Source organism: Gasterosteus aculeatus, chromosome 4 (genome assembly GCF_964276395.1).
Source record: "Gasterosteus aculeatus chromosome 4, fGasAcu3.hap1.1, whole genome shotgun sequence".
In the NCBI taxonomy this organism is placed as follows: Eukaryota; Metazoa; Chordata; class Actinopteri; order Perciformes; family Gasterosteidae; genus Gasterosteus; species Gasterosteus aculeatus.
Window position 1 is genome coordinate 22,060,683 of NC_135691.1, and position 26,727 is coordinate 22,087,409.

At 42.3% G+C, this 26,727-nt stretch overlaps 3 protein-coding genes and 1 long non-coding RNA gene across 7 annotated transcripts; 2 read left to right on the forward strand and 2 right to left on the reverse strand.

Annotated features, from left to right (window-relative positions):
* Nucleotides 1–197: 197 nt before the first annotated feature.
* Nucleotides 198–10,408, forward strand: LOC120817111 (uncharacterized). 2 transcript variants are annotated; one of them, XM_040172946.2, is made up of 19 exons: nucleotides 198–293; nucleotides 372–430; nucleotides 508–568; nucleotides 2,142–2,296; nucleotides 2,376–2,440; nucleotides 2,521–2,614; nucleotides 2,954–3,226; nucleotides 3,784–4,068; nucleotides 4,964–5,215; nucleotides 5,730–6,041; nucleotides 6,155–6,276; nucleotides 6,528–6,747; nucleotides 6,838–6,993; nucleotides 7,783–7,976; nucleotides 8,426–8,577; nucleotides 8,750–9,007; nucleotides 9,278–9,431; nucleotides 9,893–10,025; nucleotides 10,268–10,408. In XM_040172946.2, coding segments are annotated over exons 1-19 (3,072 nt in total). In that variant the 5' UTR covers nucleotides 198–291; the 3' UTR covers nucleotides 10,393–10,408. The 2 variants fall into 2 exon arrangements, with proteins under 2 accessions (XP_040028880.2, XP_040028878.2); XM_040172944.2 differs by having other exon boundaries at nucleotides 286–430.
* Nucleotides 8,066–8,893, reverse strand: LOC144406181 (uncharacterized). The gene is made up of 2 exons (XR_013467380.1): nucleotides 8,756–8,893; nucleotides 8,066–8,290 (listed from the first exon to the last, which is right to left on the reverse strand). It is a non-coding gene; the product is annotated as an uncharacterized LOC144406181 (long non-coding RNA).
* A 1,159-nt stretch (nucleotides 10,409–11,567) lies between the features above and the next one.
* On the reverse strand, nucleotides 11,568–15,195 carry glipr1a (GLI pathogenesis-related 1a). 2 transcript variants are annotated; one of them, XM_078101086.1, is made up of 8 exons: nucleotides 15,104–15,195; nucleotides 14,770–14,825; nucleotides 14,369–14,638; nucleotides 13,856–14,104; nucleotides 13,124–13,242; nucleotides 12,860–12,945; nucleotides 12,541–12,567; nucleotides 11,568–12,436 (listed from the first exon to the last, which is right to left on the reverse strand). In XM_078101086.1, exons 3-8 carry the CDS (start codon nucleotides 14,528–14,530, stop codon nucleotides 12,285–12,287), a joined length of 795 nt encoding a protein of 264 aa, XP_077957212.1. In that variant the 5' UTR covers nucleotides 14,531–14,638; nucleotides 14,770–14,825; nucleotides 15,104–15,195; the 3' UTR covers nucleotides 11,568–12,284. The 2 variants fall into 2 exon arrangements, with proteins under 2 accessions (XP_077957212.1, XP_077957214.1); XM_078101088.1 differs by having other exon boundaries at nucleotides 14,770–15,153.
* Nucleotides 15,196–17,989: 2,794 nt separating this feature from the next.
* On the forward strand, nucleotides 17,990–26,055 carry LOC120817113 (uncharacterized). Of its 2 annotated transcripts, none has more exons than XM_040172949.2 (6): nucleotides 17,990–19,764; nucleotides 20,673–20,881; nucleotides 20,971–21,040; nucleotides 21,177–21,267; nucleotides 22,120–22,223; nucleotides 23,550–26,055. In XM_040172949.2, the coding sequence occupies exons 1-6, from the start codon at nucleotides 19,629–19,631 to the stop codon at nucleotides 23,924–23,926; spliced, it is 987 nt and encodes a 328-aa protein (XP_040028883.1). In that variant the 5' UTR covers nucleotides 17,990–19,628; the 3' UTR covers nucleotides 23,927–26,055. The 2 variants fall into 2 exon arrangements, with proteins under 2 accessions (XP_040028883.1, XP_040028884.1); XM_040172950.2 differs by having other exon boundaries at nucleotides 20,676–20,881.
* The last annotated feature ends 672 nt before the right edge of the window (nucleotides 26,056–26,727 follow it).

Sequence of the window (26,727 nt, forward strand, 5' to 3'; positions counted from 1 at the left end):
TCGCCTCTGCTACGCCATTTAAGAAAACAATGATGACGTTTATACCGTGGTGTTTCTAAATTCTATTCTTTGAATAAATGGCGTGTTGTTGATCGTAATCTCAACAAAAACATGTTTCTGTGAATGAAACGTGCTTTGATAAACGTGATGATGTAAATCCGTATCAACGCAGGAAGTGAATCTGAGCAGGTGCGTGACGGCAGCGCACACCTGAGACTCATTAGTGGTGTGACGCTTCCAGGCAGCGCTCACTTTAAAACATAAGCCTTTCTTGACAGAGTTAATGTGACAATGTAAGGAAAATCAAGTAACCGCCGCGGTTTGCACATGGCGCTTGAGCTCAGCGGATTAATCCCATTTTATATTTTCAGGAATTCCCTTCAGCTGTCGTTTATCATTTTCATACTGGTGCCATATTCGATATCATTTGGTGAGTAGCAGCCCGTCACATCAGTTAAGATAAAGCAAACTTACATTTGGAGACATTGCAAATGATGTTTCCCGCAGGACGTTGTGACGACATGTCCTTCTCAATCTGCTGGATGAGTGAAGGCGGCGCTCTGGAAAGGTAAATGGAAGAAACCACGCATGTTTGGCTTTTGTTGTTGTTCGAAGGGAACCTCTCCTCAAACTACATTTACACAAACGCAACTGCGTTCAATGTGACCGAACCCTGCCAATTTAGACATGGTGTAACATTCCTTGTCGGATTTTATTAACCGTTTATTGCTCCAAAATTAATGCATTAATTAAATTTAAATCGAGGCTAAACCTCAGGGTTGGAACCTCGCTCGCTATCCAAGGGCAGCTTCAGGACCATAACATCCTCAATTTAGATCTCAAATCTCACCCCCTTTTATACACACAACGGCTTCTGTCTGACCTAATAATAACATTGTTTATTACATAACTTTATTTAATAAACTTTTATTTTTACTTTTATTAATACAAAGAAATAGAATAATATGGGGCGCCGTTTGTAAAATGTCGCTATACCTTGCTGACTGCCACGTCATGCAGGTATAAAGCAGAAAAACAACCAGCCAACCAGGTTAGTAAAACATAGCACTTTAAAATGAGCTCTTAGCAGGAATTTACATTTTCAAATTTATAGAGACTTCTGTCGGCTTATCCCAGGAGAAAAATTATTATAAAACTTAATGAATAAAGTCAGATACACCTTTATGATGGCCCTTCCTGTACGTATCTAGGTCATATATTTGTTGTAAGGTGTGAAAACTACATTATGCAGAGACGTTTCCAATGAGTTTCTGCCAGATGCTGAAAGTAACATGCAGCCAGTCCACTTTTAGGGTCTTGCTTCTGGCAAGTTGACGTGTTCAAAGTGTCATCCGCAGTGCACTGCAATACTATTGTTATTGTTGTTCTGGAGTGTCTCGGACATTCTTATTACCTCAACAAAATGATATTCAAATCTGTGGTATTGGAAGAAGTATAAAAGCTGCAATGGCACCAGATCGAGATTTGAATACACTCTCCTTTTTATGGAATGCAGCATTTCATTTGTTTGACGGTGGTCAGAAGTATGAGGACCCCATAACTGTTAAACATGCCACGCCAAAACCATAAACCTGTCTGCAGCCTTAACCGCCTCTGCTCATCTAGGAAGTCCACAGGGTTGTTTCCATTCAGTCAAGTATGTTCGTGAGGTCGAATGCTAATTAAAGGTGATCAGGTCCAGCTCTCATTTCACTTTTAGTGTAGTGTGGATCTTTGCCAGTTACAAAGTCAAGTTCATTCCTACCCAAACTATTTCTTTGTGGCTCTCCAGTTGTGCACTGGGACATCAGAATGTTGACACTTCAAATGGGATTATCATAATGGTTTTAATTTTACACTTCTTTGACTCTGGAGTCAAAAGCACCAGATCCAAAGTACACGTGAATGAGGTGTCCATATACTTTTGGCCAGAAACTGGACCTTAGACAAACTGCGGACCTAGTCGATCAGGCTGGCCTTCAATTGAAAAATGTCTAAGGGGAAACTTATCACAATTAAAGTTTTACAAGTTGTGTCCATATGGTGATGAGCTGATCTACAGCAATGGATTTGGATTGACTTTCTCTTTTTAAGGGGAAAGTTGGATTGCACCAAAGCTTAATTATTTTCCACCTTTCTAGGCAGGATGGAAACGTCTGGCTCAACGATACGGCACTAAAATCCATCAGGGCGGAGGGTAAAGTTACCTCTCTAACGGTGCCCCCAGCTGTAGAAAACAAGCTAACACTTCAGTACGGAGGCTATGTTCAGTCATGGACTTTAAGATTCACCCCGCGTAAGCGTCTCTTTACTTGGAATTATGTTTTTATCCTCTAATCTGTAATTACATTTTAAATTAATTGTGCTCATGTAAGGAACGAAGGACACTGAAGTCAGAGGCCAGCAGAAACCCGTAGAGCAACCAACCAGTGCAACTAAGGTAAATCTGGTAGAACAAATCCAATTGCTGATGCAGTCCATCTCTTTGCCAACTATGACGATCCCTTGTTCTCTCTTCAGGGCTTCCTGGACTCGATGAGTCCCAATGAGGTGTTTGCATGTGAAAATGGAACAGTATTCTTTCATCAGGATGAAGACTTCTTCCTTGCAGTTGGTGAGATGATTTGAGTTTAAAGTGTAGCCCTTTTTTTTACCTTGCACAAGTCTGATGGTCTTGAGATGGGTGTTGATCCTCTCTTCAAACTCTTATTTGGGCTTAGTTCCCAAAATGTCAATGTTTGCAATGCTTTTTAATCCGCCTGTCCAAAAGACTATATTGAATCACCTTGACCAGACTGATGCTGGACAACTATGTCCTCAAATGATAGATTACCTTTTCTTTAGTGCTGCACTCATTATGTCAACATGTTGACTGCAATGAATTTTGTTGAGCGCACAACACTTTAAACTAATTTTTATTTGTATGACGGAAACTGATTTTTGCTCATCCTAGGCCACACCAAGAGACTCCCCGTTGCGCTGGAGTCCAGGTCTCCATCCATGTTGCTGGTGTCTTGGGGGGAGAACCGGCCTGCATTCAGCAGCAGCCACATGGTGACCCTGTACTACATTGAACTGGGCTCCTTTAACGCTCTCGGCACGGATACCATCATCAACACAACCAACAACCACTACCGCTTCACAGCTCTGAATGCCTGCAGTGCCTATGTACCCTGTGTGGAGACTGGAGGCAGTCACTCCCTCATCTGCATCGCTACTATTACCGGTACAGTCTCATGTTTGGAAAGATGCACAGACATTTATAATTAATAGGTGAAAATAAAATGCATTTTTAAATTTTCATAATCAATACTGAGAATATGTATATTTGTAATTTCACACCCACTTGTGTGTCTTGAAACAATCCCCAAGCGTCTTGCCGTGCGCAGTGATTTGCGACAACTGTTTTGTGTTGAGTAACTATGTGAACGGCTGCATAGTTTCACGAGTAGCTCATTTTAAACCAGTAAAAAGCTAAATCCCTGTCTGAAGGTAAGTTGGTTAGTTCCTGGTTTTTCGACCAATGTGTTTCATATCTTATGCTATCCACTTGCACAGATTTCCTACGTTCAGTCAAAGCCAGCTCAGAGTTGACTGGCCAAAAACTAATTATTAACAAACTAATAATTATTTAGAGGTGAATGCTAATTCATTTGCTGGATGATGCAACTGTTATTTTACCAAACTTACAAGTGATATTATCTAAGCGTGCTCACAGCTTGTTTACAATTCTCTCAAGTGATCATAAATCGGTTAATTCTGCTTCAAAATGCCTTCTCACAGACCCAGACATTCCCCACGACTTTGCGGTGAAGTCATGGAACAGCCACAGCCTATCTTTGGCCTGGGACTGCCCGGAGAAGTTCTCATTCTTCCTCCTCACCGCCTTCTACCTCAATGGTGTGGACCACATCACAGAGGAGGTGCTTTTTTTGGTCCAGGACAACTTTGAGTTTGTCTTGTCTGACCTGGAGCCCTGCACAAAGGTTAAATTTGGCTTGCAGACAGTTTGTCAGGCGGGGGTCGAGTCCCGCTACAGCAAGATGGTCCTGAACGATGGGAACTCTGGTAAGCCCTATAGCGGTTTGATGAACTTACAATGTGGGTCATTTTTTGTTTTTTCTCTCCTTATAAAGGCTACTGCTCCGTTCAGTACAGACTGAGGTTTTTAAAAGTACAATTTTTCTTTGTGTAAATGCTTATGGTGACCATCTTAACATCTAAAATGTTAGTTTATATTGCCAACTACACTGCTCAAGTTAAAGGAACAATCTTTTATCAGGGTATGCCATGAATTAAATTGATCTGGTCAGGTAGGTAGCAGAGGGGGTTGTTAATCAGTTTCTGCTGCATTGGTGTTGATTTGAGATCTGAAAGGGCATCCCACAAGACCCCATCCATCGTCTCATTAGGAGCATGTCGCAACGGTGCCAAGCATCCATTCAAACGCATGGGAGCCACAGAAGATGTTGAAGCATTTTGAGCTCCATAAATTGAATTTTGGAAGAATGGACTAGCCTGCCACAAAATCGTTTCACTTTAATTTCCATGGTGTTTATGAAATTAAGCCTTCTGTAGGCTAAAATTTGTATTTCTATCGAAATATGTCAGTCTTTCCTTCCTAAGACATTAAACGTATCCACATAATTGTTTCACATTGAGTTCAGATGTGTTTTCAAAGTGTTCCTTATTCTGAGCGGTGTATTATTGCAGACTACTGTTGTGCTACACTATTTTGTAGCATTTAACAAATGTCACCTGAGATGGAAGTGGGTGCGCAACAGAAGTTTCACAGGCTCATTTTAAATAGCTGCCAGTTAAAGGCGTTGAAGCTGTAAATGTGGTGTGTGTGCCACTTGTATATTTCAGAGAACAAGCAGCTTTTGTGAAACCCAGAAATCATTTTGATCTTCCTCTTGAATATAATGTATTGATTTAACATAATCCCCTCTCCAAACTTCAGCTGACTCCAGCATCGGAGCATTACGTCAGACATCGTTCGGTCCCGACAATTACACCATAAGCTGGGAGGTGAGGAACACTTCGTCCATCTCGATGTTCAGAGTCTACCATGAGGAGGTGCTGCAGGGTCCCACGCTCATCACCAGTGCCACTGTGGGCGGGCTGCTGCCATGCAAACAGTACCAAGCAAAGGTGGAGGCGCTGTGTGGAGACGACGTGCTCATGAGCTCCAAGGTGGTTACCGCACATACAGGTAATGCAGGAACGGATGAGATAGTGTAATTATCTGCACAAAGAAAGCTAGATAAAGTGTGTGGCTTTGCTAATTTGTGCCAACAGCCGTGGTTCTGCAACTCACTTTGTCCGTGCTGCAAAGTTAGTTAAGTAAATTTGATTGTTGCAGGCAACGCCAGGTTTTCTCTTGGCCCACATCCTTTACTTTGTGGCTGTTGATTCCTCACAGTGGGGTGCAGATCTTTAGCATGCATCCTCTCCAGCAGAAAACATCCTTATTGATTGACAGGTCATTGTTCAGTCAGTTTTTCTTTTCTTCCAGCTAAAGGTAAATTATAACGCAACATAATTAGCATTTTGGCTATAGGGGTCAGGAGTGAATTTAGTTACTCCTCCCCATTTTCATTTTAGCTCTTATTGGAGTAACTATTTAATTTCGCAACTTTTATTAATAGTTTGACGTTAAATTGTATTTTTCCAGAACAAAAACATGATCACTGTTCACGTATGGCCCAATAATGTTTGTAATCCAGGACCTCGCGGCGTGTCTGAGCTCAGATATCGCTCCAACGACTCCACCGCCTTGTGGATGCCACGCACCCACCAGCCAGCTGTGGCCTTTTTATACGAGCTGTCTGTGGAAAACGGCCCCACCATGCAGAGCAGCCGTGTGACTGACCCTGAGGTGCATCTCCCAGGGCTGGAGAAGGGGAAGACGTACCTCCTCGACGTGTGGGAGGAGTGTGGGGGACAATGGAAGTCAGAACGTTCACACCTGGATTTTGAGACACCCAATTCCTCTTTTGGGCTCCAGATCAGGGCTGCTGGACATGTTCTGGATGAAGGTCAGTCTGAGGTCCCTTTGGTATAACACAACGTTTTTGGTTTGCGATATCGTGTTTGATTTGTAAGCTTTCGTTATGAACATAACGGTTTTCCATTCGTGTGACTTCTGTAGGACTGCAGTTTAATTTATCCTTTCTGGATCTCACAATGATTGTCCCCTGGTCCATGCCTGCGGATCTACTGGATGACATGTCTGAACCAAGAGCTAAAATGGAAAAGATTTACAAAGATAAGGTGATATGAAAAAAGGGTTGGCAGGTCCAGTACTATTTCCTGACCAGTAGAGGCCGCTACAAATCATGGCTGTGTTTTTTGTGCTAATTTAATTTTTTTTTTTTTTTTAACTGATTTTCCATGAATAGATTTTTATAAGAGAATTATTGGCTTGTGTTTTGTATGCGTTTTTAGGTATCGTTTAAAATCTGTTAAACCTGAAAAGAACCTTCACAAATCCAAACTACTTTTGATGTGTTTGGTTCATTCAGCTGCATGAGCTCTTGAAAGACTTCAGTCAACCAGTTCGCATTGAGCTGGCTTCCTTTGAGCCAGCAGACGATCCAGATAAAACAGAGGTTCTGTTTATGTCTTTTGATGCATCCGAAACTGAAAGGGACGTGCCCCTGTCTGTTGGGGATCTGCTGGATTACATTCAATCCCTGAAGACTGATGACGTGACTGTCACAGATGGGGTCATTCACTGGAATGGTAGGTGATGACTGACCAGCTCGACTGGTTAAAGTCTGATGGACTTCAAACATTGGCTCTTTAATCTTATTTTCCTCAATTGTTGGTCAGGTCCAGATCTGTGTGCTTCCTCCAAGCGACCTTTGTGTCCTCGTAACTCTCTGTGCATCAACACTCTGGGCTCCTACACCTGTGTGTGTCAACATGGCTACTACGACGTGACCTCCATCATGGAGCCTCCTGTAGCTTCACATCCAGTTTGCAACGGTAAGCTTTTAAAAAAATAAAAAGAATTAAACATTGCATAGCTTATCCACTGAAATAAAAAATAAATTCTGTTTGTATTCACATTCAGTAAAAGAAGTTCTACCCTGTACATTTGGTCCCCAGTAATCGGATACCGTGACTTTATTAGGAGGGCTGCAAAAACTCAAATCAGGCTGACTGGTTTGACTACTGTCAAATCAAGCAAATACGTAAATGTTGCTTTTTGACATCTTAATCTTTTTAGTGCTAATGGCTGTTTCGTCCATTAATCCAAGGTAATAAGGGTTCTCTAATTTGAAATAATAATTTTTATTGTGTGTTCTGGTGTCCTATGCCTTTTTTTTACTTTCACCGTAGCAGTCCAGAGATGACAAGAAAATAAGTTTAACAGAGTCTCATGCTGATCAGTTCAGATTGTGACTCTTATGGTCTTAATGATGTGTAGCAAAGGTCCTCAGAAGGATGTTAACACAAATGGTCAGTAATGTATTCATTAGACCACCCTGAAATAATGGAACCATGTTCCAACCTCTGAATCATTTTGGTTCTTCCCTTCCACCACCAAGACTGGTAGTTGAAGTAGAATTGTTCATCTGCTAAGAGATGAAAATTTTGTTTGGAAGTGAGCGAAAGCCCCCATAAACAATTCTATAGACGCCAGAAAAGATACTAGAGGAACTGCTTCCACTGTGACATTTGCATTCAGTTAAATTTCTGATGTTGCTTTTTAAAAAGAACAAACTTCTGTATTATCGTTGCCTTAAATGTGTGATTCTTTGCCTCTGACAGAAAAAGGCCTTTTCAGCCAGTGTGGACCACGCCATCAAATGGTGGCTGGAATAGCGAAGCCTTACCTGACTTCTTACATCGGGGGAGAGGTTGACGTGAGGTTGAACGACGGCCGGTGCACTGTAAATCAGAGTGACGTGTTCTACTACTTCCGCAGCTCACTGAACGCTTCCGAATGTGGAACACAAAGGCGGGTGAGTGACTGATTCTGTGCAGGAAAACACTTATTACTTGACCTAATTATAGCATAAATGCAGATAAAATGAGAGACCTTAAGAAGCCATTGATTTTCCCAAAAAGCTTATTTATTCTTATGTATAGTTACTGAGGTTGAGGAAACTACATGTTTGATAAACTGCAGCGAGTGAGAAATCCGGACAATATAAAGCAGAAATATTTCAAGTGGTCACTGTAATTAAGATGGGTTTTCAAACTGAATGACTCATTAAAATTATTCTCGAGGCAGAAATATCTTTGGTAGCTTCTCCAGTATCTCCCGATTGTCAACCTGTAACAAGATATCTAAATTATAAAGTGCTCAAAGTGGAAAGTACCTGCTGCCCCTAGGAGCAGAGTGTCTTATAACTCTGTATTCAAACCTCCTTTAGAAGTCAGTTTATTAGGTGTGTCTGGTTGTGTCCAGGTGAACACAACTCACATCGTCCTGCAAAACACTCTGACTGTGACCATGACCAGAGAGCACACCACCACCAGGCGGGATCTAAAAGTAGTTTGGAAGTGTGTTTACCCACGGCATTATATTCGCAATGCTCAAGTCGGTGTGGACATGGAGTGGTGAGACAAACTTCTTCATATTCTGTCTCTTTGCTGGAATTTAAAGAACGTTGTGTACAACTCAACCGATTTTGGCCGAGATTGACTCTAGCTCCCCCAACCCTGTAAAGGATAAGCGGCGTAGGAGATGACATGATGAAACAATGGGAACACCTCCTTGCTGTCGTTATAGGCTCACCTCCATCTCCCTGGTGGCGTTCAACTCTTCACTGCAGCTGGGCCTGACCATGACCCTGCACACCGATGAGTCCTTCACTTCCAGCTACAGGGATGTAGTAACCATGGAGCTTGAAGACACCCTGTTCTTCCAGGTCACCCTGCAGAGCAACAACTCTTTTGCTGCAGATGTGCTTCTGCAGGTGGAGTCTTGCTGGGCCACTGAGAGCACCGACCCGCATGATGCAGTCCAGGCTATTCTTCTTGAGCATAGGTAGGTAGAAATGTTGCACTAAAGATCTGTGTTAAAGGGAAAAAAAAAGAAAAAAAAACTTTAAATATACTATTGATTTTTCATGTAGTTAATTCACACAAGATTGTGGTTAGTTCAGTTGGACTATTTATTGATTTGAAACAGGTAATTTTATATATTGATGGTATTGTCATATCAGGATTGTAGATTCTGGGCATCTCTGCTCAGTGAGAATTTATATAATAGCATTTCTAACTGTAGTACATAATAATTCGTATTCATTGTTTGCAGCTGTGCTGTGGACTACACGTTCCGCTGGCTCTCTGTTAACGGCCTTGCACAGATGAGCAGATTTTCCATTCAAATGTTCACCATGCCCAAAGGGCTGCCCCTCTACGTTCACTGCCAGGCCAACATATGCGGACAAGTCGAGGACTGTTCAAAGGTAAACTGAAGGGTCTGAAGTAGACCGGCCAATGTTGACATGGTTTCATCTGTTTGTTACCGGTCCATTCACGCTGCTGTTCTATGTAGTCTAACGTTCACCTTCCTCAGCCTATAATGTTGCCTGATACTGGTGTTGCTATTTAAATGAGTCTTTAGGTTACTTTTAGTTTTATTGTCCCGAAGAAAATTGGTCTTGGAGATGTACAGTGTCAGCGGTTTAGAAAATCCAAAATAACATACAGTACATCCAGACTGTCGTCAGCCAGCAGATTTCACACTTCTTTTCAACAGGGCAGCTGCAGATGCACATCTGTGTAAATCTCTCATAATTAAAGCCTCCAGCCAAAATGCTACAGCCTCTGGCACTAACTACAATTTGGAGACTTTTCTTTCCTGACTTTGATCAGTGTTGGCAATACTGCGATGTGAAATAATCAACGGAGTCTTATTTTGCCTTAGAATTGTACCAACCACCACCGCCCCAAGAGGTCAGTGAGCCAGACGGGCAGAGAGGGGAAAAAGGCCGCTGTTGTGTCTGCTGGACCTGTGGTGGTCATCAACCGGAAGAGGACGACAGGAGTCCCATCTGACTGTCAGTTCATCATCCTGCATTTGTAGTTATACTTCATATTTGGACGTTCTAATGCTATTTCGTAAAAACAATGTACTGTATCTTTTTGACAAGTTGGAATGAGTTTTTCACTCACTTGAAGTAATGGATATGCATGAAGTTCTTTGGGATTGTTTTTCAGTATGGTAAGTCTTGGCGTTCAGTGTGAGGTGCATTCATGAACTGTGGTTACAGTTAACTGACCTGTGTGCCTCTCCTTGCAGGGACGGAGCACATGACTATGATCTCTATTGTGGCCGGATCAATAGGCTTTTTGGGAGGAGCCGTACTCTTAGTGAGTGCAACCAAAGCTGTCATGTCATACTATGAGCGTCTTCAGCTGCAATAAAGTGTTTGGATCCCCATTTGTGAGAGAGTTGTGTGAATCATGAAGATGCTGAACAGTATTTCTAATTAGACAGAAATGATGGTTTAGTTTTTAAAGATGAAACAATTTGAAAGAGGGAACCCTGGTTACATGAGAACTATTCCAGAATGGAGAAGCGAAACTTTCAGTGCATTTCAAGTCTGTATACTAGTGGTGTTCTTAGGCTCGATGGAGAACATAGGCCCACGTGTTCAGACTTGAGAGGTGTTCTTTCTATTATGCTCCATGTTGACTAAAACCAAGTTAACTGTACACATAGAACTCATTTGTTCAATTAACGGCTCAGTGTCTCAACCTCACAGTTCATTATCATCCTGAAATAATCTAATCAGCTAGCTACAAAAAAAAGTTAACGAAAGCCTCGTGAGTGGCATGAATTTCCCATCTGCAGCTGATTTCCCTCTCAATGATTGGATCTTGTATTGTGAATGCAGTGCTATTATAAAGATTCAAATTCTGGAATAAATAACTGAAATATCTAGATTGAGTAAATACGAAAATTAATGTATTCATAAATAAATGGTTATCAAACTGGTCATAAACAAATGCGTATTATGTTTATTTCTACATTTCTTTAATGTGTGGTAGGTTAATAAGGTGGGCGGACCTAACCTCTGTATGAAGCAGGATTAGTCCGCGGAGTGTGATCGATACTGGTCTATTTCTGTCTTAATCAGGAAACATTTTTTGCCAAAATATGTCAAACATACAAGGAATTTGTCTTGGCGGTTGGTGCGTGACAGTAGACAGTGTAACTATAGACAACAAGACAGCAGTGCACAAGTAATAAAATGAAATGCAATGGGTTAATAAGGGTCTAACGATTCATCCACTGAATCAATTAATCGATTTATATTCCTGTGATCCAACTGAATCGATCTGTGCTTAGCAAATCTGCCCAGTGAGCACTTAGGGGTTAGGTGTCTTGCTCAGGGACACGGGGCAGCCGGGACTCGAACCACCAACCTTGTGGTTCCCAGCACACCCCCTCTACCCCCGGCTGCGCCACAACGACCTCATAACTTTGTAGTTTAGTGAGCGTGGAGTCGGATTCCCTAAACAGCGCCGTTTTTTTCCTTAATCCTCATGAATTCTCCTATGGAGATTTTGCACTATTCCAATCCAGACAATAGACACACCGTTAAAAGGCTTTTATTCACCACTTGTAATAAGGGTTTCATGTTCTTATTGCCCATGATGGTCCAATCCGAGACCAGTGGTACACTAGTGAGCCATGTTACACATTGTCCTCTTCTTTGCCTGGTTTTCATTATGTTTTTGTCTTTCCTAAGAGGCTCACTCAGATAAAAATCTACCTTTAATTTGATTTTTTACCAACCATGACAATAGTTGCTTTAATTCCTTTTGACATCCCATGATACAGGGATAGTCTATATTCATAGCTATTTTGGCCATTTAGTCCATTACCTTTTTTTGTAGAAATGAAATGCCTCTGAAATTAATTAAATTGTTTTTTATCTCCTTAGCAGGTGATCCTTAAATACTGATATTATTGCCACATAAAATAAACATGTTTGTGCTCCATCAGGTACAAGTTTTACGCTTGTTTTGAATAATTTTATTGCTTCCCTTCACAAACTACGGATGGTCATATGTGGCTCTCTAGCTGCTTGACTGTTTTCTCCAGATTTGAAGCTTATTTTAACATATTTGTTAGTGCAGCTTAACTAATGCAATTATAGCAGCACACCACTGTGGTAAAATGAGCAAGCGTTTCTTGTTGGTTTCCTGCATGGTTTTGGTCTGTGGCTAGTGGCTCCAACAGCAGGCTGCACTTTTTCAATGTGCAGCCCTTATAGCACTGGCTAACACATCCATGTCCTTCAGGTGTTCTATTCATAGCAGAAGACATTGGGATATAAGTGGCCAACTGCATACGCTGCGATGAAGGTGGCGATGAGGCCAATGGGTCGGGCCACCAGAATAGTCACATAGTTGATAGGGTTTGTGGGGGCGGGGTCCCAGTCCGGAGTCCAGTTGTAGCCTGTAAATATCAATGAAGTGGGCTCAGTATTTTTACTGAGCACGGCTCTGTAGAATGGGTTACTCACTTGCAACATGTTTAAACTCGTATGCACCGTCACTTACTTTTCTGTGAATCGCGTTCCTGGTTACCTGCAAACACAAAATGACAAACGGCTGAAATAAAAACCTTAAGTGGATATATTTTACATCAAATTAATTTAAGGTCATTCTCTGTATGAATGTTGACATGGAGAAGCTCATTTTTTGTCTCGGCTTCCTTTTTAATTTGGTTTATTTTTCTTTAAAATGATTGCATTTTAATATTCCCAAAGGTCATGAAAAGCCAAATACCATAATCTGTTTTGGATGAAAACTGGCAATGTTGAAATTTCAGTGATCTGTGACCCTGAAAGTCAAACCCAAGAGTGCACAAAATACTCACCACAGAGATTCCTTTCACAGGTGCCCTCACATCTGGAGCAGCCTGCTCCTCCAGATGTATATGGTTGCCTTCCGTTCACATTACCCCTGCACAAGGAACCATCATCAAAGATGAGACAAATTTAAATGTTGACAAGGCAGCTGATGGTTTTCCTAACCGTCTCACGTTTTTGGAGCCGTCCAGCCTTGTTATTGTTCTTCTTAAATATACATTTTTTAAAGTGATCAACTCTGATATCTGTATTTGTGGAGGGGTTTAACTCACGCTGTAGCATAGTTGCAGAGAAAAATGGCCCCCTCTTTAGACGCAAAGCTTGTGCCTTGGACCCCATTTGGGCACAGCTGGACGGCACAGCCAACCTTGAAGCTGCTTCCCCACACAACCTTGGGATGGGAAAGGGTTAAATTATGAATACAGATGAAAAATAACAGTGAGCTGTTCCTCTTTGATCTCTGTTCTATTTTAAAAGTTGAGATGGTTCCTTGGGGTCTCAATGAAATGTCTAACATACTTTAGTCAAAATACCACAAGGATAATTTAAAACCGCACTCTTTTTACCCCGTCTAAAACAGCCCTCCACGGTGACCTGTTTTGAGTGCCTATTCCTTTAAATGCTAATGAGCCTCCTTTACGAGATGCGCTCGCCTAGTTGTTGCTCGCCTAGCTACCCATTACTTTTGAAGAAATATGGCTACTGCAGACAAAGATAGAATCTTGCAACCATATCGTTTTGAACCAGGCCATGTAAGAGAAACTCCCAGTTCATAGTGATGAGAGACTGACAAGGAAGCTCATTCGCAGTCAGCGTGACGTTTCTGACGTACAAGAACCATAACAAATCGCGGGAGTTGTTTTTGGGTCAGTAGACATGCCAGATAACCCAATTAACGTGTAGAAGCACTAAAAAAGTGGAATTTTCATAATATGTCCCCTTTAAATAAAAATGAAATCTAGCGCACAAAACAACCTACAAGCAATTTAGGAGTAGGAGCACACCTGTGTGTAGTGGCCACAGACTTTGGTGCAGACGTTGCTGCTGTAGGTGTAGAATTGTTTTTCATCCACCCAATTTTTAATGGCCCCCGTCACATGGAAGGATGATGGTGGGTACCCTGCCCATATGTTCTCTCCTACAGAGGAGAAGGTAGGATGCACACGGCGGACATCTTTGAGGTAGGAGTTGTGTTCATACACACAGTGCCTTGCCCAGGCCCTGGCTGTGATGGCTAGGGCTTCGTCCCATGTCTGCACGAATATTCAATGGAGAACAAACACATCATTTTCATTCCATTTTACTACGCACAACTAAATCTCTGAACTTATTTGTTTGGTATGGACTTTGTAACCAAAGTCTGGTTAAAATGTCGTGTATTTTATGAATATGAAATAAGGTGATACATTTAAGATAAAGGTACAAAGATAAATACAGAGTTGTGTATTCTCAAAAGCTGTCATTTGTTTATGATACAGTGACAGAGTGGAAGGAATACAAATGGCCCCCGTGCCTACCATGTTCAGCATGTCACTTGCAGGTGGACTGACAGACGACCGCGCCTCGTTGTGTCCCCTCACACACTCCTTGATAAACTCCCCATCTGTAATTTCTGGCAGTGCGGCTGAATAATGTAGGATAGTCCAGGCCCACAGGAACGTCCTCACCGCGCTCTTCATGCTTCAAAGAATAAAACGCTGCCACTGTGGTTTGTGAAAGGCACTTTACAGTGAAACTGGAACAGGAAATTACACACTCAAAAGGGGAACAGGATGCAGGCGCTGCTTCTGAAAGGCAGTGAGAAGGTGTTTTCTTTCACAACAAGGTTGAAAATGAGGGTTGAGCGCGATGTAGTAAAGAACAGCGGTGACTATGTTACTCATGGAATCTATCCTCAACGGCTGTAAGCCAGTTTTACCTGACTGCTTGTGTTACACACACACTGCAACAGGCTCCGTTCAGGTGTGTTTTATTCTGCAATGATAACAGACAGTCAGCAACAATCAAAATCTGAACGACTGAGTCACTTGCTCTGTGCAACATGTGAACATACAAACCGGATACTGGCGGCGCAGTGGCGCTAAACATTAGCGCGCGAAAAACATCGGAATGCCAACTACTCTCGTTAATTCTCCTTTGCCGAAATAATACATTTAAATACTGGACACTAAAACAGGCAACCAACAAAAACAGGCGAACTTAACATGCCTACACATTTGCAAACAGGCATACATCTATGTACATTGGGTCACCTGCAATGATAACAGACAGTCAGCAACAATCAGAACCAGAACGACTGTCTGTACTTCCCTACGTGGAGTCACTTGCTCTGTGCAAGTGTTACACTGCCCCACTGCCACTGCAGGGGGAAGGAGGCAGGCTCAAAAAGTCACACGAAGGGTTTCTTTACACAATAATCAAAACAAACACAATGACAGGGGAATAGCACTAAACGAAGGAATTCAAACAAACAATGGAAGTCCTTAAAAATGTCCAAGGTGCCACACTTGGGATTTGTTTGCAGCATATTGGGCCTAATTCAACTATTTTTAGTGTTCTACTACTACTATACAGATGGCGTTGTCCTGATTCACTGTTGGTTCATCCGTTTGTCCCCAACTCTGGTCAAAACGTGTCAGATTGCCATTCCCTACAATCAGTCGGTTGTAGGTGGATCCCTGTCCATTTATGTTGAAAATGAAGCATTCAAAAGTCAGTGTGTGAGGATGTATAACATATGTTAACCTTACTGTTTTTCAGCTGCTTCTTTTTTCTTCTGCTGCATTGCCTTGAGGGATATGAGTGTGCAACAGCCCACTGAGAATCTAGCTTTTTCTTTGTAGTCAGAATCCTGAATGTTTTGAGGAAAGTTAACATTGCCATGTATCTTGCATTTTGAAATAACCCAGAGTCTTGAACTGTGGGAAGGTTTCTTCTGTCCAACCGCACAGCAAGACATGGTTTGCTGTAGAACGGACAAATTCCTCACAAGCCCCAGAAAATGTTACTTAGTGGCCAGACAGTGGAATACAATATCCACATCTGCCCTGTGATGCCATCAGTGTCACAGGAGGTCAAGCCAGGACCCAATAGCAACCACAAGACCAGGGTCCTGTTCCTCGTACGTGGTGCAACAAAGTCAAGCTGTTCCAGCTCAAATTAACCCTTTGATAGAGGTCAGGCTATCTCGGTTCCTCAAAGGCTGATCTGCACTCGAACAATCTTGTTAATTTGAACCAGACGTCAGTCATCAGGATTCTTGTTCGACTTCCAAAGAGTCGATCACCGAAACCATGATTTTTTAACAGAAAAACGGCAAATACATTTTAAAAGCCTCTTCTCCGCTGACTAGCAGGAGATGATCACCATTTCTGTCGTATGAATCGTACAAACTGTACATCTTTTACACTGCTCAGTCTCCACACATGACGTCCATGCCAGGAGAGGGATCCGCCTCTGCCCTTCTCACTCAGGTTTCTTCCATTTTTGTTCTCCCCATCAAAGGGTTTTTGCTTTTTTGGGGAGTTTTTCCTGTGCCGATGTGAGGGTTTTGGGACATGGGATGTCACATGTGTACAGACTGTAAAGCCCTCTGAGGCAAGTTTGCGATTTGTGGGTGTAGAAAATAAAATGAATTAAATATTCACTGTTGCATCTGGAAGTGGTTCCAGAACCTTGAGACCAACGAGACAGATTCAGGTTGAGAATATTTTCAATATCGGAGCAAGGGTAAACGAATTGTTCATCGTGCTGTCAGATATATTTGATCAAATGAAAAAATGGCTTATTAGTTTATCAAGACTCAGAAGATTTCATGTTCATGATGCATCTCAAATTCAGATGAAGTGAAGCCCACACAGATAAGGGGGTTCTGAGTCAAATGTTGGTGGTTAAAGACTGAACTAACTTCGCTCAAGGTGGGGCCACGCCTCATTGCCCTCAACGGACCAGCCGCAACTGATTATAACACAACTCTGATCATAAATAATGAAGCTCAATGCTGTTTTTGTACATTTCTGGCATTGTTTGCTGTTTGTCAACGAACTTGATGTTTTGATATGCAAGCGGTTGTACTTGTGGTGGTAGTCATCCCAGAGATCACCCCAATCCTGTTTTTAATCTTGAAGGAAAAAACCATGATGCATCCTGGTTAGTACTGTGTTAAAGAAGAAGCTTCTAAAGTAACTCTTTGAAATACTATAAGCACATTTGTTCATCAAATCCTTTTTTTCTAAAGAAAGCGAAGACTTGTATCCACAGCATTGTGAGTGCTGGAGAACTTCTAGTTGTATCCATTATCAGAATGATAATGATATGTATTTATTTCTTTAAGAGGCAGTATGTCAGAGACAAGCGGCATAAAAAAGCACAGATCTGCTCACGCAAAAGGGCTTTTCTGTCTTTGTTACAAGTCTGAAATATTAAGTTTAGGATCATCAGACCAAGCTTCTCCTCCAGTTATTATAGTGACGCCACCAGTGCTATGCCGAATGTCCGCTCAATAAAAGGTGGAGTGTTGAGAAAAAAATATGCTGGGTGCAACACCTTTTCTCTCTGCAGCCAAATTTGAGCTAAAAAAAGGCAATGGCATCGAGAAAAAGGCGCCATGTGACACAAGCTCTGAAACAGCAACCCACAGATTGACTGATTATTCTGCCTCTCGTTTTCTCTGTGTCTGCTATGATTTTGGATGTGTTATTCTGTCCCGTGTTGTCTCCATGGACTCTCGCCTCTATGTAGGCGTGCTCCCGCTCAGGTCTCTTTGTGGGGAACGTCAGATCCAAGAAGTCCACCAGGTAGTCACTGCCGTCAGCATGGGGCTCAAAGCTGTCATCAGTCTCAATCATTGATCTCGGCCAAATGACTCGCATAGATTAACGCGTTAATGTTGACAGGCCGAGAAAAAAGTGATGAGGAAACCGAGCAGAGCGCTGTAAATCTTAGTGTAACTTGATTTCAACCCCCCATGTGGCGTCGTGGCCCTGCTAGCTTGTCTCGCTCCACCACTTCAGAATGAAACAGTTCAACAACCATTAAATTCAAGATTTCTACAGCATGGTGTTTATGCAAGAACTATAGTTACTGTTCTTCTAAGCTTTATTGTTGGAATGCTGTTTAAACAAAATGTCTTCTATTTTTCTTTCTATTTCTTCTGTACATATTTTGAACTGATTCTCCTCTATCTATGTATCTATCTTGATATCAAGATAGATACATAGATAGATATGTATATATATTTGTACAAGAGTATACTCTTGTACTAAGGTGCTGATTGAGGTGCTGACGCGCTGTTCTGCCACCCCCTCAATTACCTGCGTGTTCACGTCTGATTGCAGACATAATCCACCCACACGTTCACTTTGCTATTGATCTCAGTTTATTTGTTTGTGTACAGATACTCTTTTGTTTACAGTGGAACAAACTCACTCTTACCATGACAGCCGACAAAACCCTTTCACTCTCTGGGTCCGACACCTGATGTCAATAATGACCTAATCGCTTATATAGGTGAGCACAAGACCCAAGACCAGCGCCACCCAGTGTAGATGTAGAGTAAATACATTTCATGGAAACGTTTAACCTATACAGTAGTACTAGTAATATCAGCTGTAGTACTAAAACTATAAGTCATAATAGTATTCGTAGAATCAGTAATAGTTGTAGTATTAATAGCAGTAGAAATACTAGTAGTACTTTTTTATAGTAGTTAATATCAGTTGCAGTCACTACTACTGGTAGTAATAGTATTTTTAGAACTACTATTAGTAGTAGTAGTAAGAGTTATTTTAATATTAATAGCAGTTGAAATACTAGTAGTAGTGTTAGTGATAGTAGTAGAAGTATTGGTTGTAGTACTACTAATAGTACTAGTAATATTAGTAGTAGTAGTTGAAAGAACAATAAGTATTAATATCAATAACAATATTATGGAATTGTGTGAGTGGGACATGGGGGTTAGAAGACATAATGTTTACCCTTCAAACTAAGAAGGACTAACTTATTCGTTAAGTTGATAAGTTATTCGTTGATAGGCCTCGTCAGAAACATTACAGTAAGAATGCCCTCCATGGGGTTTTTATTTTGAAAGGATGGGGCTGGGTGGAGGAGAGGAGGCGGGCAGAGTGAGAAAAATAGAGGTAGAGAAAGGGAGAGAGAGGGAGACGGGGAAAAGCGGTGGGGGGGGGACTTTACTTGCTATGGTTTTACCTGCTCTGGCCATTACTCCCACATAAATTGGGGAAAATGTTTTCATATGCTGCTTACACACCGGTGCTAACGTGGCAATTTAGCAGTGAAGAAAAAAATCCGATAAATCACTGCTGCCATGCATGCATCAGTTTATGCATGTGCACTCTTATGCTATCTGGGAATCAATACAGAATACCACATTTTACACACGCTCTCTCACAGTCCTCACACGCCCTCTTGTTTCCTACACATTTCATAATTCACTTAACAAAGATTGCCATCCCCACTATTCATGTTCTTATTGTATAGTTACCATAGTTTAAAGTGATCCATATCTCTATTGATAAAACGGTCACTTTTGCATGATCAAACAAGTCCGCTTGGAGCTTTTATTCTGAAAATACTCACCCCGGAAATATTGGTAGCGTTATTGCAGAGACTCGGGAACACAGCTGTTTGGAGCAGACCAGCAGGGTGTTTTCTCTTTACGTTCGTCTCCCCGCTCACCGGCCACATCGTATAGCGGCCTCACGTTGCGTCGTTGCTGTTGTCCTCTCCATTGTCCGGGGTCGTCCTGTAAGCCGCAGGATGGTTTTGACAACATCACAACAAGTTGCCCTGGCGTTCACGGCCGTGCTGTTCACGTTCGTCGCCGTGCCCCGGATGTTCGGCGTCGGGACCGGGGCGAAGGAGACGAGAGTTGACCCCCGCTACACCAAAAAAGGTAGGGAAGCCGCCCTTTGTTGCAGAGGAAAAGGACACACGGCGAAAAGGGAACACGTCTGTAACCTACATGATACTCAACATGCTAAGATCCCGTCAGAAGACGCGGCTCGCGGTCGAGTCGCGAGGCTCCGTGCCGCACGTCAACGTGTGATGGTGCGTTAAGGTGCATCCACGAAACGTCCGACGCACAGTTAAGGACACGCTTCAAGTGATGCGCGCCTTCTCTTTTAAGGTGTTTGATTTCAGCAAACCTGAAGTGTTATATTTGAGTGATCTGTGCACCTTGTATTCTCTCACTGGGAACATCACAGAGGCAGCCGCACTTCGTGTGAAGGAATACCATGTGGGTCATCGGATAGCATGGTGTCACCCTTTTAGGGCCAGGATGGATGTCGAACGATCAGACTGACCCCCCACCCCCCCCCCCAATCGGCATAGGGCCACCGAAGTTAGCTGTGTGGGACAATAGCTGGACCGCATCCTACTTTTAAGGTTGCACATACGTGCACGCACATCTTTCTGCTCAAAACGAAACAAAAGCGCACTCATCGCCAAAATTATTATTTTTTAAAACAAAAAAACCCAGGATATTTTCAACTTGCATTCTCATTTGTTTTAACAAACCAACTCAAATTGAATAAATAAATGAATAACAGGCAAAAACCGACAAAACAAGGCCATATTGTACTATCATCAATAATGTTACAGTTCGAGGGTGTTGTTACTATAACGAAGACATTTGTGAGTCGTCTGAAAACATCCTGCTAGCAAGATTCCGCACCAAATTTTGTAAATAAGTTTAATCATTGTTGTGCATAAAAACTGTGTGACTTACATACTTACTGTTTTCTGACAGAGTTAAAGCATTACTCCTGTTCTATGAGACACTCACTGAGCTATCTGTAGCAGCAGGCGCGGTGAGGGGTCAGCCGGTCAAACCGAACGCCCCCGGTTCGTCCCAGACCGCGGAGAACATGCAGCAGATGAAGAAGCTGATGGAGCAAGACCTGAAGGGTGACAAGTACAAGCCCAACAGCAGCAAGGGCTACGTGTTCACGCTGATGCCCCTTTACGCCGTCGGCGTCGGAGTGTTTGCAGCCTACAAGTTCTTGAAGGTAAAGTAACGACACGTACATTTAGGCAAGTTACAACTTTGAAAAGTGCAGAATGTATATATGATACACCCCTCCCCCCTCCCCTCCAGATGAAGTCTGCAGGTGACAAGGCACAGAAGGAGAAATTGACAAAGGGAGCCAAAAAGTCCGTGGAAGCAGGTGTGTAATCGCATGCATTGTGCTGTTTGCATATGGTGTTTTTTGTTTGTTTTTATGTTAAACATACATTTGGTTACGGTCAGTGATTCTGATATGGGGTTTCCTCTCTCACGTGCGTGTTCTTTTTTGCCTGCAGAGAACCAGTTGAACGAGCTGGAACAAAGGCTCGCGCAGACGGAGAGGATGCTCAATTCCATCCTCACGCAGCTGGACCCGCTGACCAACTGGTGAGTGATAATCGTGTTAGTTTGCATGCGCTTTGGTCTCCACCACACCTGGTGTACCATTGTGGTTTAGAAACATGATCCCCACTTTATTGTCCTCTTTCCTTCTGGCGTGCATGCAGAACTGGCAGGATTTAAAAATACTACCTTCTCCTGCTTTCAGAATTTGGGACCTTTGTCGGAAGAACAAACGTTATGTTAACACAAAGCACTACGCATACAGTTTTTTTCCTCGTATATACAGGATGTCAAACTAAGTCCTGTAGTGAAAACACATTGAGAAAATTAAAATTAAGAACCCGAAGTCAACAGATTACAGTGTAAAGGTGAACCACCGCAGAAGACTATGAAATGAAGGAACATTACTGTTTGCTTTCATTTTCAAATAGAAAGCAAGAGCATCATGTCCATGTACTCAGTGCTTAGAGGCCTTCAACCTCTCCAGGGTGTCGGACCCTGGCTAAAGTTGGTTGATGCTGCGTTATGATTGGCCAACTTGTTTTCAAGATGCACGGGTCAACGTGGCGCAGGGGTAAGGGGTGCGGCGGGAACCGCAAGGTTGGTGCTTCAAGCCCCGGCTGCTCCATGTCTCAAGTCGAAGTGTCCCTGAGCAAGACACCTAACCGCTAATTGCTCCCTGGGCAAAAATGTAAAAAGCTATGCATTAAAAATGTAATCTAAATTGTTTTGGATTAAAGCATCAGCTAATTGACCTGCAATGCAGGACTTTTTTAGACTTGTGTCGAAGGATGAAAGCTCCCAACTCCCTCCCCTTGTAATCCAGTTTGTCTCCCACTCAACTCAAGGGAAGTGTTTCACGCTCCTCTGCGATTTACACGATTTCTTTTTTTTTAGTGTGAAGTCTGTGGCCCAGGAGCAAAAGAACGAGATCATGTCTCAACTCCAGACCATCCGGTACCTGATGAAGAAGCGAGGAATGGACTGCCCCCCTGTAAATGGTGGGCATAGCAACTGTCCATTTACTCAAGAATTACTGTTCATGCTACTACTATGTCTAGGAATCCAAAGCTCCAAGTTAGCCTACACACACACACACACACACACACACACACACATAGTATGCTAACTCGTTTTTCAGATGAAGGCAGGCTAGAGAACAGGACCTAAAACGTACAGCCGTGCTCATCGCTGCGGTCACGGAGGGTGTTGGCGTGTTTGGTTGTGACCTTTTTCAAATTCTAGTTGAGCAGCTGCATTGACACACATCGCTTAAAGATGTTTTGAATGTGATTTAACTGTCACTTATGTGGTAGCTGTGTTAATTGCACAGAGATCGGAACAGATCGTCTGCACGGGCCATTCACTTCTTACATTTAATACAGGCGGTTTCTCAGTGCAGTTTCTCTGTACTTTTACTTTATCAAAGGCTCATATTCCAGTATTCCAATTGTATACAGTATGGATGGTCATTGATACTTTCAGAAGACATTCATGCAAAACAGATACAAAAGAAAATCAGATCAATAATTATAGTGTACACGTAAACTGATATTGTCTCGAATACATCCACAGCAGTACAATGCAGTGGTGTAGTTTAAGTGATCGCGGGTATACCCACTAGGAAAAGTCCCGGATTTCTGTATCCACACTAACAAAAGTGCGATGATAAGAAACACCATCGTTGTGACAGAACCTTCTAACTTTCATTCATAAATTCACCCAGTCTGTGTGGTGAAGCACTGACATTTGGGTCTTTGGGGCTTCCGTGCCCTCGATCTGACGCAACGTCGTTACTGAGCGACAACAAGTTGTTTTGGCGGTCATTCTTTGCCCGGTCTTTCCTTTATCGCAACTAGATAGTCAGTCAGAGCCATTCTCTATCAGAGAGTTTGTCCAAAGTTTAAAAGTAACAAGATGTGAAGCGTAAACAGACTCAAAAAACCTTCTAATCACAAGTCTGCCCCTGAAGCTGCTGCCGCTTGGGGTGACAGATCAGATAATATGACCCGATGGTTAACGTCACCGTTACAGAAAACCAGCCCGAAACTTTTACCACAGCGTTACTGTCACCTGGTAAGTGAGAGTAGCTTGATGTTTGTGTGCCTGTGTGACGTCACAGTGCTTACTGAATGGGGCGTTGCTCTGGGAAAGGCGAGTATGAGGCTCGGAGGGGAAAATCACAGTATGCTCACTACAAAAAAACACCACTGGCACATTGCTGCGTCTACCTACAAACCCGCTTCTGAACCGAACCATCCCTTTTACTGGTTTTGTGTCCTTTGAGTCTGCACTGTATCGTCCCTTTTACACGGCTTGTGTTTCAGAGGCGTCCTGCGAGCGCAACCTGGAAGAACTCATCGAGTCGCTGGGAGCCAGCAACGCCGCCTCGGCTGCGGAAGCCCACCTTTCAGACGAGCAAAGCGCCACGGGGACCAAACAAGTCGATCAGAAGCACTCGGAGGTCGACGACGAAGCCACAACAGAGGGCGAAGAGATGAGGGAGCTCATACCGGAGGAGTCGGAGGGGGAAGCACAGGTAAAGGTGGGGCCAGGAGAGGACAATGAAGAGGAAGAAGAAGAAGAAGTATTGGTGGAATCTGAGCTCATGCTTTCACTGGAGGAAATGCATGAGACAAACATTCAGGAGGTTGGAGCAGAGCAGCAGGCGTCCGGCCTCAGGCGACGCAACAGGCCCGACTAAAATCCCTGCGGGACTTCTTTGCCGTACAGAGACGGGACAGATCGATATTGATATTTATTACCTGAAAGGCTTTCCTTCCAAAAAGCTGTCCGCGTGATCACCCAAAAACGTTAATTGCATTATTACCTCATGAGGGAAAGCTCGCCAACAGCAAACACATAGGGCTCTATGTACTAGGTCGCTGTCCCGCTTACTATCCCCAGGGAGAAACAAAATGGAGAAAAGGCCCATTTACCAGAATATTGTTAAGTAAATATTAAACTTATCTCAGCGAGCTCTCATTCCCTGTATTAAGCATCTGTACTCATGTTTCCCAACACATTTATTCAGAGAGTTTTAAAATGTCTGCTATGGTAATAATGAGACATGACATGATTTGTAGCATTCAAGCCACTTCTCATATTACCCTCTCACACGATCCGACGTCTGCTGACTGTGCATCATGTTCCCACCACACTGTTATAACCAAAATCTGTGGCAAATGTTTATTTTGTATGTACATATCGTTTTTGTCTACTCCCTGCATTGTCAAAAGAATACAGTTGAGACCGCTGATGACATGATGGTGAGCATTGGTAGAATCCGGCCACGGCCTAGTGCTGCCTGTTCTAGATAGTGTCCTTATCTCCTTTCCTGTCCACTAATGATCACCCCTTTCAACTTGCTTGGTTTTCTAACCAATGCACACAGTACTAGTTAAAAGTTTGGACGCATTTTTATCATTCAATGAGAAAGTGCATCCAAACTTTTCTGGTACTGTATTTTCTTTGCCAAAAGTGTATAATCTACATGAAGTGAGCGGGTGGTCGATGCCACTGATTGTTTGCCTTAACATTACCTTTCTCATGGTGAGCAACTCGCCACAAAAAGATGTAACTGATAACCGTCATGGCTATGTTCCATTCAATGCAGTTCAACGACTCAGTCGGAGAACAAATGTATGCAATAAAACAGAGATTATTGCACCATGACTGATGCCACAGGACGTGAGCTCGGAGCTTTTTATAGGCTGATCTTGTGTTCACACTGCTCCATCATGTGCGGGTCTCCTCTAGTTGGGATAAAAACATTGCAGGGTTCATGTTGAAATAACATTTTCTATTTTATTAATGCATACTAATACTTTGCTTTTTAAACATAGAGGGATGTTGCTGTGTGAGGAGCCTACTCAGACTGCAGAATATTCTAATGTAGTCATTATGGAAGTGTGAATTTGGTCTTGCGGCATGCCATCTATACATCGAAACATAACTGCATGTTGATTTTGCTTGCACTTGTGACTGCATGGTGTTTTCATTTAATGATTGCAACCTTCATTGGTCCTTTGATTAACCATAGAGACAAAACTTGTGTACAATTCTGCCACCGTATACTACTTTTTAAAATCAGTTAATGTAGACGTGATGTTTGTTGGGTGCCTTTTTCACAGAAAGAAATCGATTATATATACATATATTTCAATCATTTTATTTAGGCTGATGTGGTAATCCTCGTAAAAGGTCACTTTCTGTTGTCTGTTGTCGGGTGACACACGGCTAGCTACAACCAGGGTGCTTCTCTAAATATCAAAGTACAATGAAAACATTTAGGCATTGTTTTAACAAAATGAAGAGAATCTTTGGTATCATTTGAACAGACGTAAGTTTATATTCAACATAACATTCACAACTGAGCTGTATATGAATTCTGATCAGTTAGGACGGCACAGTTGAGGATGTACTACGTTTCATTTAATTTTGCCCTACTAAAAATATTAACACAAATGGTGAAACAATCAGACAAGTTTGTGTGTATTGTCCAATATGAGAGGTCCCTGTAGTATTGCTGTTCTTCCCATGAAATCTAACTATCAATTTGTAATGTGAAGCTCACAGACGATTGCCTTATTAGTGATGTGTTTGAACTGCACGTATGCAGCGTATGTTGGTTACGCATCTTTGCTGTTTTCCTCAATTCTGAGACTAAACATTTAGACTTTTTACCACATGCTGTTTTCCTTAAATGTTTGCCTTGGTTTTATTTATTTTTTCCCCTTTTTATTCATATTGTTGTAAACATTTTTTGTGTGTGTGTTTTATGTTGGGGTTAATTGAGGGAACTCGGAAGAAAATAAAACATCTAAAAGGTGATGCTGTTGGTCTATAGACTTTCATTTTTAACATTGTGGAAATATAACGAAGCCTTTGTTATCCATTACACCTGAGCCTTTTCCCTTCAAAATGTCTGAATTTACTGTCAAAGGGCCGATGATAAAAGAGGGACATGACAAACAAAGCACTGTGCTGAGGATGAAGGTTGAATCCGGCCTACCACTCAGATGTTCGTCAGGCTGCTTTCTGCAGCTGGCCCCCGACGGATGTTCTTTCAACCAATCAGCATGCTTATGCATCAATGTCACTTAGCGTCACAGCTCGTATCTGCAGCTTCCCAGTCTGGTGTAGTATCCCAACTGGAGGAAGTGTTGATGCTCCTCTTTGTATCCTGCAGATGGTGCCACAAGTACACAGTTGCAGCACAGCAATGGGAGAACTGGGAGGCTAAAAAAGGCATGTAATGTATATATATATATATATATATATATATATATATATAGGATTGGCAAGAAACCCATTAAATGGCATTCAGCCAAGATCAAACTGGACAAGCTATCCATTAATTCCAACAAAAGGTAAATACCTTCTAAAGCTTCTCCAATCTGGTTAATTAAAACCACCGCTTCTCATCATAATTTATAATTAGACATACAGTTTAATAATGGCGTTCCTTCATGTAGCAGAGTAAAGAGATCTGGGATTCATTGC

What these genes read in the sequence shown, in the direction of transcription:
- glipr1a (XM_078101086.1), bottom strand. Translation starts at nt 14,530, where the DNA reads ATGAAGAGCGCGGTGAGGACGTTCCTGTGGGCCTGGACTATCCTACAT. An exon ending in CTCTGCAACTATGCTACAGC is followed by an intron (nt 12,946 to 13,123) that starts GTGAGTTAAACC and finishes TTCCTTGTGCAG; the next exon opens with GGGTAATGTGAACGGAAGGC. An exon ending in GGAACGCGATTCACAGAAAA is followed by an intron (nt 12,437 to 12,540) that starts GTAAGTGACGGT and finishes TGATATTTACAG; the next exon opens with GCTACAACTGGACTCCGGAC.
- LOC120817113 (XM_040172949.2), top strand. Translation starts at nt 19,629, where the DNA reads ATGGTTTTGACAACATCACAACAAGTTGCCCTGGCGTTCACGGCCGTG. An exon ending in CAGCCTACAAGTTCTTGAAG is followed by an intron (nt 20,882 to 20,970) that starts GTAAAGTAACGA and finishes CCTCCCCTCCAG; the next exon opens with ATGAAGTCTGCAGGTGACAA. An exon ending in GGACTGCCCCCCTGTAAATG is followed by an intron (nt 22,224 to 23,549) that starts GTGGGCATAGCA and finishes CTTGTGTTTCAG; the next exon opens with AGGCGTCCTGCGAGCGCAAC.
- LOC120817111 (XM_040172944.2), top strand. Translation starts at nt 328, where the DNA reads ATGGCGCTTGAGCTCAGCGGATTAATCCCATTTTATATTTTCAGGAAT. An exon ending in GTCGGTGTGGACATGGAGTG is followed by an intron (nt 8,578 to 8,749) that starts GTGAGACAAACT and finishes CTGTCGTTATAG; the next exon opens with GCTCACCTCCATCTCCCTGG. An exon ending in GCTATTCTTCTTGAGCATAG is followed by an intron (nt 9,008 to 9,277) that starts GTAGGTAGAAAT and finishes CATTGTTTGCAG; the next exon opens with CTGTGCTGTGGACTACACGT.